The sequence below is a fragment of the Plecotus auritus genome, assembly GCF_963455305.1.
Source record: "Plecotus auritus genome assembly, chromosome: 3".
Classification (NCBI taxonomy): Eukaryota; Metazoa; Chordata; class Mammalia; order Chiroptera; family Vespertilionidae; genus Plecotus; species Plecotus auritus.
Genome location: NC_137772.1, coordinates 219,157,559 through 219,169,695, shown reverse-complemented (window position 1 = coordinate 219,169,695; position 12,137 = coordinate 219,157,559). Strand labels below are relative to the sequence as shown.

The 12,137-nt window shown below is 49.8% G+C and overlaps 1 protein-coding gene across 1 annotated transcript in view; it reads left to right on the top strand.

The window, feature by feature from the left end:
- Positions 1 to 12,137, top strand: part of MYH9 (myosin heavy chain 9) — a 90,150-nt gene that overhangs the window by 32,812 nt on the left and 45,201 nt on the right. The window contains exon 3 of the mRNA XM_080659421.1: positions 3,288 to 3,444. Within this exon, the coding sequence (XP_080515547.1) occupies positions 3,288 to 3,444 (157 nt within the window). The remainder of the gene's footprint in view (positions 1 to 3,287; positions 3,445 to 12,137) is intronic.

Sequence of the window (12,137 nt, the reverse complement as noted above, 5' to 3'; positions counted from 1 at the left end):
ACTTCAACACTCGTTTCCCCAGGGCACTACCCTTGCCCCACACGACTGGTACTGCTGAGTGCCCTGCAGTGTGCACGGGCCATTTTGGATTGCCCAGAAGTCCTGACTGGGCTAGACCGTGTGCCAGGAGTGCATTGCCTTGCTGGTTGCCAAGCTGGTCTGTGGTCATGAGGTTCTCAATCCTGCTGTTGATGACCACCCTGTGGGGATGAGCTTGATTAGTCAAGGACCTGTCAGTGAGGAGACACACACAACTGCCTACCTGGCAAAGTCCTTCTGTATAGGCCAGCTTAGCCCAACCTTCTTATGTGACAGGTGGGAAGAGGTAAGGCCCAGAAAGGGCAAGGGGCTAGCTCAGAGTCACACAGCGAGGCATTGGCAGGGCTGAGACTGGAACTTCGGTTTCCCGACTCGCCACCCAGTTATTTCTCTGTTTCTTGGTGAGAATATTGTCTGGACCAAATTGAAAAGCCCCTGCCCCTAGGGATATTAACTGCTGAAATTCAGAATTAGTGACCCGAAAAAGCGAAGGGACTTTAAGGAAGCATCACCTTAAAGTCTCCCTTTGCTCGGTCTTTTACTGGTGTCACTGTTCATCTTGGGTCCCGTTCGCGATTTGCTGAGTGTGAAACAAGCCGGAGGCCTGCATGCTGTTGCCTATATCAGCCGGCTGCGAATGGTCTTTCCCTGCTTCAAATGGGGGTATTAGTTGTTAAAGTGCTTTCAATGTTAGTTGCTTCATCTTTCCTTTGAAGTGTGTGTTTACTCAGTAGGCGGGCATGGTGGGTAGGACCTGAGCTTTTTCTCTAGAACTCTCTGGCTGGAGGCACAAAATTCTCATTTTTGTTCCTTTGCTGTCACCTCCCGTGTGTAGTTCCTCTTGCCTCAGACCAGCCTCCTCCTCCTAAGTGTTGTCACCAGAAAGGAAGTTGATTGTCGCTGCAGTTGCCCTAATAAAGACCCCAGCAGGTGCAGAACTGTGACGAGATCAAAGCCACTTGGTGGGGCTGCCTGGGTAGGGGTGGCCACCCCCATCCCCCCATTCCCAGTCCACCTCTCTGCACACGACATTCCAAATTGCGACACCGGGAGCCTTTGTGCAGCATGTTTGCCTGGCCTTGTGGGCGGTATGGCTAATTCTGCACCACAGCTGCTCTGTCTGTTTCTTCGGGGGGTGAGGCTCTGGGATAGGGGGCGGTCAGGCACAAAGAGCCTCTGTGGCCTGTGAATGGTGCAGCTTCCTGGCGTGGCCCGTGTGGGAGCAAAGCCACTTGCTCAGTGTCTGCGCCTCCACGAGCATCCAGAGAGAGGGGCTTGCAGCCGAGCCTCCTTCCTCCCACCTGAGCTGCTGCGCTCGTTCCCCTGGGCTCACTTCGATCAAATCCACTGATTTCGTGGGATTAGCCCAGAGAACTTTGAGGCCCCACAGAACTCTCCACAGGACCATCTGCCCACCCAGCTGTCAGAAAGACTTGTCCTAGTAACCCCTAGCCCTTCTGCTGTCACCATCAGCTGTTCCCAAACATCTGGCTCCGTGGCATGCCCTAAATGTGTGGCCATGTGTCCTTCACTTTCATCGGGCTGGATTTCCTAGAGTGTGGGTTTTCTCAAACCCCAGGAACAAAGCTCAATTGTTTCTGAGCTCCTGGGATGACCTTGCTGCTTGCTTTCTGGCCTCGATCTCATCCCCATCCACTAGACATAGGGAGGGAAAACAGGAGTCCCGGCTGCACTCCTGTCTTCCCATAATACCCAACCCTCGGGTTGCCAGCACCACATTCAGACCTCTTTGCTTCAGAGCTTTCTTGGTCCCTAGTGACAAGAGTAGTTGGCGAGAAAACAAATGACTGATTATCCCAGGAAAAAAGGAAATTGAGGGCTCTGTGTGCCCTCCAGACAGAAGAGCCAGGCAGACCCACTTGTTCATGTCCAAACTCAGCTGCTCTTCTGCATGCAGAACAGTGTATGGTTAGTGGGTCCCTCTGGAGTTCTGCTTTCAATCTAACTTCTGCTTGGAGCATCCAAGTGCTGTAGCCTTTCGCCATCGCTGGGTAGAGCCTCTGTCCTCATGACTGGTTCCTGGGTGGACCCTGTCTGTGGCTTCAACCACAGGATCCAGCTTCAGTTTTGGTGGGATTAGAGAGGGTAGGGGTGCAAGGGGTTGGGTTGACCCATAGTGCAACCCTCAGATGTTGGCTGCTGTTGGATCAAGGAGCAAAACTGTGGACAGTGAAGGTGGAGGCTGCTTGTAATGAGAACAACATAAAGATGTGAGGAGCTCAGAAAACTGGCTTCTGTGACCAAAGAGGTCCCCACTGGGAGGGTCTGCTCCCAGCTCTGTCATTAACTGCCTAGGGCTGCAGGTGTGTGTGAATCATGGTATCTAGGCCTTACTTCACCCGTCTTCTTCCATCCCCGTTTTACAGATTGAGACATGGAGGGAGAAAGAAGTTAAGAAACTTGCCCTTGTTGGGACTTGAACTCAGGACACATGACTCCAGGGTTTAATTTTAACCTGGTCAAGTCAGACTTAGAGTACTGAGTGTATTTTTGGATGCCTCACATTAAGGCTATTCACTAATTGGATTTCCTTGAACAAAAGACCAGGGTCTTGGAGAAGGCTCACAGGCGACATGAAAGTGGTCTAGGTTTTTGAGAGATTTTCATGTGATTGTCTCCAGAAGGTTCCAGGGAGGGAAGTATCTATCCGCGATCTACTCTCCCACAAAAGCTTTAGTTGGTTGAGGAACATAGTGAGTTCTTCCCAGTGCTAGGGAAGTTTAGGCTTAACTATCTCTGAGAGCTGAGCCCTTCAGGGTAGAATGATTTGTGTTTCTATACAGTTTGCTTGCTACAGCTGAATCCTTTTCTCTTTGTGCATCTCTTGACGACAAACACATCTCTTTTTGTCTTTGCAACTGCGTTTTGTAACTGGGTTTCTGCTCTCTGTGAAACTTGCCACAGCTCTTTTCTGATGCACACACTCATTGATGTGCAAAGCCTGCAGCAGTCATGCCATTGAGGGAGAACCCTCACCGAAAGAGCAGATGGTGCTGGTGTGCCCACATGTGCAGCAGGTCTGCTGAGCCCAGAGAACAAGGGGCCCAGGAGTGCTGTCATTCAGGCCACCATGGCGGCCTCGGAGGCAACAGATCTTTGCCACAAAGTTTGCGCACCACTGCGCAGGAGACTTCCTAACCCAGTGGTCGGCAAACTCATTAGTCAACAGAGCCGCAGTTTGCCGACCACTGTCCTAACCCATTCCTATTTGCTGCTCTTTTCTTTAGACCTATTCAGGCCTGTTCTGTGTGGTCATCAATCCTTATAAGAACCTGCCCATCTACTCTGAAGAGATTGTGGATATGTATAAAGGCAAGAAGAGGCACGAGATGCCCCCTCACATCTACGCCATCACAGACTCCGCCTACAGGAGTATGATGCAAGGTGAGTGCCGCGGCCTTCCCAGTGGCTGCCTTCCCCTGCAGCCTTGTTGACACCTTTGCAGATGCTCACTCACTAGTGACGGTGACCTAGTGGCTGGAGCAGTGGTGATGGGGCGGTGTGTTGTGGAGGTCTGTAAGCCACGTGTGAGAGTCAAGACCAATGGCTATCAAAGGACATGTTTATATGTTGATAGAAAGTCCTAGAAGCTTTTTTTTTTTTTTTACAAGGTTTTCACCTTTTATTATTATTTTTTTAAATATATTTTATTGATATTTTACAGAGAGGAAGGGAGAGGGATAGAGAGTTAGAAACATCGATGAGAGAGAAACATCGATCAGCTGCCTCCTGCACACCTCCCACTGGGGATGTGCCCGCAACCAAGGTACATGCCCTTGACCGGAATCGAACCCGGGACCTTCCAGTCCGCAGGCCAACGCTCCATCCACTGAGCCAAACCGGTTTCGGCAGTCCTAGAAGCTTTTCCCGGTTTCTCATTCTTGTCAAAGGCTCCTGCATCAGTCCTCTCACTTCTGGACCCCTTCTTCTACCAGTTACTTGTTTCTCACCTCTTTTTCATTTCCTCACAGTGTGGAAACATGCTTCAGTTTTTCCCATTTAAAAAAACAAACACAAAAACAGACGCAAAGGCTCTTCTGAATTCTGAATCCCACTCTAGCTTTTCTCTACTCTCTCTGTCTCATCATAGCGGAGTTGTTTTTTATTTCCCCCCAATTCTCACCTGATATATATTTAGAGAGAGAGGAGGAAGGGAGAGGAGGGAGAGAGAGAAACATCCATGTGAGAGTATAACATTAATTGGCTGCCTCCTATACACTCCCCATCAGGGATTGAACTCATAACCTGTGTATGTGCCCTGACTGGGATTCGAACCCTCAACCTTTTGGTGTATGGACGATGCTTGAACCAACTGAGCCATTTGGCCAGGTCCACAGCGGAGTTGTTTAGAGGAAGTATCTGTGATGTCTGGCCCCACCACTTCTCAAGACTGTCCCACAAAGGTCACCTTCACTTCTGTGTTGGGAAATCCATTGTACTTATGAGTTCTTATTTTACTTACCCTCTCCCCAGCATTGGACAATCTTGACCACTCCCTTTCGAAAGCATTCCTTCCTGTGACCCTCTCTCTGGTTCCCCTTATCTCTGCCCTCCCCAAATGTGTGGTTCTTTCCTGTTACTCCCCCTTCCCCACACGCTGATGCTCCTCAAGGTCTTACCTGCACACTCCCTCCACATATTCCTCTGGATGATGGTTGCATTCTCTCAAGTAAATTCTCCATCGCTTTCTGGCTGAGGACTGGCCCTATCATCTGATCCCCATGTGCTCCCAGCTGCCATTTCTCCATTCAGCCATTCATCAAAGCCTGAAGCCTGACTCACCTTACCCTCTCCTCTTTCTTTCTCACCTCTTTTCCAAGTCATTCGCACTTTCTGTAGATTTTATCTCTTGTCATGTTTTGAACTCTTATCCACATGGTCCTGGCCTTAGTTCAGACCCCCACAATTTTTTGTCTGCATGATTTCAATGGCTTCTTAACCTTCACTCTTAATAGAGCCCTGTTTCTTGTGTTTCTACCAGAGGGTCATCTTTCTAAAATACAAATCTAATCAAATCTCAACTAGAAATCTTGAAAAATCTTGAAAAGACTCCTCATTGCCCCCAGGATTATACTCAAATCCTCTAGCTGCTACACAGTGCCTCTAGAGCAGGGGTGGGCAAACTTTTTGACTCGAGGGCCCCAATGGGTTCTTAAACTGGACTGGAGGGCCGGAACAAAAGCATGGATGGAGTGTTTGTGTGAACTAATATAAATTCAAAGTAAAGGAGCGGAGGGGAGAGCAAGAGAACCCTCCACTCTTTCGGCTCCGCGGGCCGGATAGAACAGCCGAACGGGCCGGATCCGGCCCGTGGGCCGTCGTTTGCCCACGGCTGCTCTAGAGTCTAGCAGCACACAGTGCCCTTTGTGATTGGCCTCCTGCCCACCTCTCCAGCTTCCCAGCTACCTGGAACTCCTTTTTCAAACCGCCTTACCTGTTCCCTGTGCCCGCAATGCCTGGCAAGTCCCTGCTCTTTTGTTAAAGACACGATTGAAGCATTACTGCCCTTCAGGGAGGCTATGTGGGCTAGATTTGCATAAGAGCCCTGGTCATACTTCATTTGAATAGAAGTTTACATATTTGTTTTTCTCTCCTTGACATGGACAGGCCTCACCTTGCCTTTTGATTCTCAGAGCTTAGCCAGGCACCTGGCATATGGTGCGTTTACTGTAATTTGGAGTCAAGCCCAATTTTAGGCAGGCTATAGTCTCGTATCTTATATATACATTTCTCTCATATCTTATATTGATAGTGGTTTTTCATGTCCTATTACATGTGCACCCTTTATTTCTTTAAACTCTGTAATCAATCTAGGTAGTGATAGTAATGAATTTTGTTATGTTAACAACTTTGTCTCTGGCTCAGTGGTTTAAAATGGCAGCACGTGGGTCTGTCTGTATTATACCATAGTGCTGTGGAGGTGTTCCATTGCCAGGCTTGATGAATTATGGATGATGAACAAGTTTGGCCTAGCCTTTGGCTTACGTTCACGTCTATCAGAATTCTTCAAGGAAGCCAGCCCTTTAGTTTGAAGGTAGTATGTCTGTTTCAAAGAGCTAACTCCAGCAGTCTGGTGGAAGAAAAGTCTGTGAGATTCCTGAAGAGCCGAGTCCTGTCTCTGGAGGTTATGAGTCAGTTTTCTCCTGGCTCTTTTAATTGGCCAAGTGCAAGAATTGCATCCTGGAGTCTTTTGAGCTCTGTGCTACCGAATCAGGAGCGCTCCACACCTGGATGCTGGACTTGAACCATGTCCTAGCAAGTGTCCTTATACAGGCTGTTATGACAAGAATAATGTAACGATGCAGAGCATGGCACCAGGAGTTGGCATTCTTAGAACTAGACTTCCGGACAACCTGTGGAATTGCTTCCCAGAGAGATTCATTCATGGTTTATTTGTTCAGCAACAACAAAAAATGGAGGGGCAAAAGTCAGCTCTACAAGTTGGAGATAATTCTAAAAAATAAAGAGACTATGCAGGGGGCTGGAGGTTTCCTTTGTGCCGACCAGGAAGTCTTGACCATAATGGAAATGGCCTTCATAGGAACCGAGGAACTGCCCCAGATTATGAGGGCCAGTGCGTGGGTGTTTTCATCTTGTGGAGACCCGGGATAGGAAATTCATTTGTGGGCACAGGGAACTAAGGCCCCGGTGCTTCTTTTTTTTTTTTTTTTTTTAATATATATTTTATTGATTTTTTACAGAGAGGAAGGGAGAGGGATAGAGAGTTAGAAACATCGATGAGAGAGAAACATTGATCAGCTGCCTCCTGCACACTCCCTACTGGGGATGTGCCCGCAACCAAGGTACATGCCCTTGACCGGAATCGAACCTGGGACCCTTGAGTCTGCAGGCCGACGTTCTATCCATTGAGCCAAACTGGTTCCCCGGTACTTCTTTTTAATGGTGTGTGCAGGTGCTGGGTCCATATGCTCTCTAACCCTCAATCTGAGAGGTTTTCACTCACCTTCAGATTAATCTTGGACTTGTTATAGTTCTTAAGCTCCCATGTTGACTGACTGAGGACATTTCCAAGTTCCTCTTGTTGTTCACAGTTGACCTGCAAAGAAATTAGCAATAGGTCTCTTGTTCTTGGGGCAAGGAGGAAGTTAACTAACAGCTGTTGCCCCTGTTATGACAAGATGGTTCATTAGTAAAGAAACTTCCTGAGGGTAGCTGTGGGTTCTCACCCTAAGTCGGGTGTCAGCAGGGAGCGGCGGGGTCCGCAGGCTGTTAGAATGAGCTCCTCTCTTAGCACATGGCGCCCCCCTGGCTTTGGGGGGAACAGGTTTGTTCTCTGCCACTCACATCTTAAATGGCACAGCTAGACAGTTCCTTTTCTGCTTTTTCTTTACACAAAAACTAGAAAAAGATTTCCTCTCTGCTGGTTGTGGCTTATGACATACTAGCATTTATTCTGGCAAATAGGGTAGTTGGTGGCTTTGCCTGGGGACTTTTATGAGATTAGCCTTTGACCCTTCCAAGGGACCTCCCTCTGTCTTTCATCTCTTACGTTCTCTGGTTTGCCTTTAGGCCCTGACTTGTGTTGTTGTCCTGGAGTTAGTATGAATATATCGCTCCCTTTCACTCTCAGAAACATGTCAGTTTAGATGGTAAATTATATGGCTACTCTGCCTAAGCCAGGATTTCTCAAACTTGGCACACTTGTCATTTGGGATCAGATAATTCTCTTTTGGGGGGTGGGATACTTGTCCTGTACACCATCTTGGCTTCTACCCACTATATGCCAGTACCATACTCCCTCTCCAGCTGTGACAACCAAAAATGTCCCCAGATGTTGCTACCAAATGTTCTTGGGGGCCAAAATTGCCCCCACTGGAGAACCATTGGACTAATAAGCTTTGCAGATTTGGTTTTACTCCGAGTGTCAACCCCTATCAATGGGTAGTGGTTTGCCCGGCCCTCTGTTGGCAAGGAGCTAAGATTCAATGCCAAGGAATGCTGGGATAGATGAGTGCTATCTGCCATGGGCACAGGATGGGGCATGGCAGCATATGGTGTCCTGCATTAGGCCATGGAGATAAGAGATAGAAAGTACTAGAATATCAAGAGGTTTAGTACCTTATCCTGGCAGTCTAAGTGGAGAGACAGAGATCTGTAGCTGTATGGACACAGAGATCTGTGGCTGTAGCTGTATAACAAGACAAGTTGCTACCTACACCTGGTGCCGACACAACTGCAGCAGGTGTCTTGAGAGCTCAGAAGAATGTGTGGGCGCTGAGGCTGGGGTGGCCGGAAAGGCACCGTGGTGGTCGGATCCTGTGGGCAGGCTGGCAGGTGTGTCAGTGAGTGGTTATAGTGCAGCCCAGACGTGCCCGCACAGTTTTGTTTGTTCTTTTAATCCTCAGCCTTGGGCTTAATTAAAGTTGTGGTAACATAGTTGGTTCATTTGTTGTCGTGGCCGTTGATAGGTCTTCCTGTCTTGGGGAGTGAACCCATCCTTAGGATTCTGTAAAGTGTGAACTGTCTGAGCCCGGGAGGGGGAGGAGAGAGAGAGGGCATACACTCTGTGTGGCTGCCCTTGCTGGGCAGACATCAGCCCTAGGGGGGAATAGGAGCTTGTCAGGGGCAGGTACCAGGGGCTGCCAGGGAATTGGACAGAAGCAGAAGTGGCCTGCAAAGGTGTGACTGGGTTGGGAACTGGTGCTGCTGGCTTTCTTTGGGGCCAGACCTTGGGGTCTCCCTCTGAGGATGAGTGTCTATGTTCTTACTGAACTTGCTAGTTAAAGAATTGGACTTGAGCCCATTTTTCACCCCATTAAGAGTAGGGTAAAACACCCTCTTCTATGCTAATTAGTTAGAAAGCCGCTCACCTCCAGTGGTTTTTTGGTATTTTAATGAGCTCCCAGCATTTCTGGGGGAGTGGCAGCAGGGTTTGCTTCCATTCCAGGCCTAAATGAATCCCGAATCCGAATCCCGAGAGCTATTTCTTTAACCCTTTGCTCTGCTTCTCAGCGGAAGCTGCACCAGAAGTGGTTGGTCACCAAGCAGTTGCTCAAAGTGCCTCTGTGAGTGTCCACATTCCTCTCAGTGGTTGCCTCACATTTTGGGGTAAACAATGAAGGTAGAATTTTAGCACTGTCTTTATATCTGAATACGACCCTTCTAATTCACAGGAAAAGGGACAGGCCTTGATATATTCGCTGACTTGTTCAAAGGCCCAAAGGCTGTCAGCTCCAGAACCCAGGGTCTCCTGACTCCGTCCTGTGCCCACCCCCCAGGGACGCCGTTGCCCCTCATTTCTCTGTTGCCCCTCATTTCTCTGGCTGGTGTTTGGCGGAGTTCTCCCTGGCCCGCTGGTTTGGAGGAGGAGCGCCCTCCTGCCCCTCTCTCCGCATTCCTTCTGCCCTGGTGGGGGGTGCTCCCCGAGGAGCTGTCTGCTTTCCAGGGTCTCTGAGGAGAGGCTGGGGAATGCTTCGAAGGCCCAGGAAAGCATGACTTTGAACAGACTCACCAGGCCAGTCGGCTGAGGAAGCCACAGATGTGATGACTCCACTTAAGCAGGAATGTGCCAGCCAGGTGGCTCAGCCCTGCCAGCCAGTGGCACACAGAGGCCCTCTGTCTGCAGGGAGGTCTGAGCCACATGTGCAGCATTGGTTCACCCCGAGGGTGTGTTCTGTGCCTGCACATGGTTCTCCATGTTAGCAGAGCACCTACTGTGTGCTAGTCGTGGCCCTGCTTGAAGGAGACCAAGGCCCAGTCCAGAGAGGCAGGTACATAAACTACAGGAGGAGAGTGAGAGTCTAGCACAGGGGGGCGCCCCACTTAGCCTTGAGGTTGCGGGGGTAGCAAGGGGCTTTGATAATGACATAACCTTCTGTGGTAGGTCACCAAAAGGGATCTGCTGGGCCCTAGGGGTAGGGACCAACTTGCCTGTGAACAGGAAGTATGGTGTGGTTGGGTTGGACTTGGGTCACTTCCCTATTGTGTCACTCTGACGGGGCCTTGTTTTCTCATCTACCTCTTGGGTTAATAAAATGGCATGCTTATTGCAAGAATCAAGGAAGGCTTCTGGCCTGCAGTAAGTGCCCCTTAGAAGGTAGCAAGAGGAGTCTGGCAATGCAGTTTCTGGACCGAACTGTCCCTACTTCACGTCATGCGTCCCTTCAGTCCACGCTCCTCTGCTTAATGAAGGTGATAGCCAGATGCTTCCTCCAGGCGGTGGCTTACTCTCCTCAGAGTTCAGGCTCTGGGTACCAGCACGCACAGGAAGTGGCTTGTCAAAGCTGCCTTCCCTGCAGTGAACGCATAACACCACTTGTCTGCTCTAGTCCACGGACCCAGAGCTTGCCTTTGTGTTGCTATGGCCTCCGTGGGGCTTCAGGAGAGCGTAGTGGGGCTTCTGGAGAATGTCACGTGTGCTCTAAGCCGGTTCTTCAGCATCAGTGAAGTGAGGTGCTGGTGGGGACCCAGAGGTCTGACACGCAGCGCTGGGCCCATTCTCACGCACCGAGCCCGGATCAGGAGGCACTTTTAGGGCCGGCCCTGGGAGACTGCTTGTCATGCCCCCCAAAGGGAAGCCCAGGCCCTGGAATGAGGCTGCTTAATTATAATGTGGTCATGCCTGTCAGTCTCATTTCTATAAAACGTTCTTTCTAGAAGAGGGATCTGTGGTTAATGGATCCTCTTCAGGGCTTCAGTTTTGGGTTTGTCTTTTTGTTTTGTTTTTAATCCAACCCAACAGGTCCACTGTGCTTTGCTCTGGGCGACTGTAACTGGGGAGAGAAGAAAGAAGGGCCCTCTTGGAACCTGAAACTTTGGGGGTGGTTGAAAACTTGGCCTAATGCCTCTATTACTGCTCCCCCAAAACAAACAACAAAAACTCACCTGTGGAGTCTCTAATGGCTAAGCCCCTTCAGGCTTTCAGCCTCCTGGACGCTGCATGGTGAATGCTGCTCACCAGCCCGTTTTTCCTGTTCTCTCAATTGCTGGCTCCTAGACTGCAGCAGGGCCCTGTTGCACAATGTCAGGGCTGAAAGTGACGCGTTCGGAGAAAAGGGTTGCTTTCCTTCCCCTGCCTGATTTCTGGAATTAAGCTATCAGTTGAGAAAAAGAATTCCCTAAAACTACAGAGAGAAAAGAGCTGAAAGTTGCAGGGATAAGAGTAAGGATTCTAGACGTGGCTTCTGTAAAGTTCCTCTCGTCTTGACCAAGGTGTTGGCCCAGTGTCCACTTTGTCATAAACTCTGGGGACCCGAGGTGTTCTCTGGCAAACAAACAGTATTGATTGGGGCTCAGGATGCCATTCCAACTGGGCTTTGTGACTCTTGATGGAGGTAATGTTTCTCCAACACGAACTGGTCCACAAGAACAATGGGACAGAGGTCTAAGCTGAAAGCCAAGAAGAAAGCCATGCTCTCGGAGCAAATTCTGGCCTTTCATTTCACTTGATTGCCCCATCTCCAGGGCAACCAGAGCCCCTGATTTCTTCAGGAAGCATCTTCCTGTGCCCTTGTTGTTCATCTCCTGGTGTTAAAGGGCCTGGTATTCTCCAGCAGGTTTGACACAACTCATCAACAGGGTGTTTCTTTCGCAAAGCCCATTGTTCTTTCCGCAGGGCTGTTTGTGCTCCAACATTGAGCCAAGTTTGCCCTGAGCTTTGCCTGGCAGTGTTTGTAAGTTCCCTGCTTGTGGCTTTTTGTGCTTCTCTCCTGTTCTCTTTCTCCCCCACTTCGAGCCGAGCCCTCTGCAGGCCTGTGGTCGGCGGCTTAGTCCTCTGCACAGGACACAGCCAGGGTCCGTCCTGCCTGTTTCCTTTTCCCCGAGGGCAGTGCTGTTAAAGAGCAGGGCAGAACTGACCTCAGGTGTCATTGTCCTCCCTTGTGCTGTGGGCCGTCAGCACTCACAGGTGGCTTTTGAATTTCCCTCCACCCTGACAAACCTATCAGCTGCCTCAGTAGTAACCCACAGAACATTCTCGCTCTTGGCCCCGCCCATGGGAGAGGTGGATAAACAACCAGCATGGTTTCTGGCAGGTTTGCTTGTATCCTGGGAACTCACCTGTGTGAGCTGCTGGTTGCCTTTGGCTGAGAGAAGGCTTGCTTGGGGCCTTACTCGCC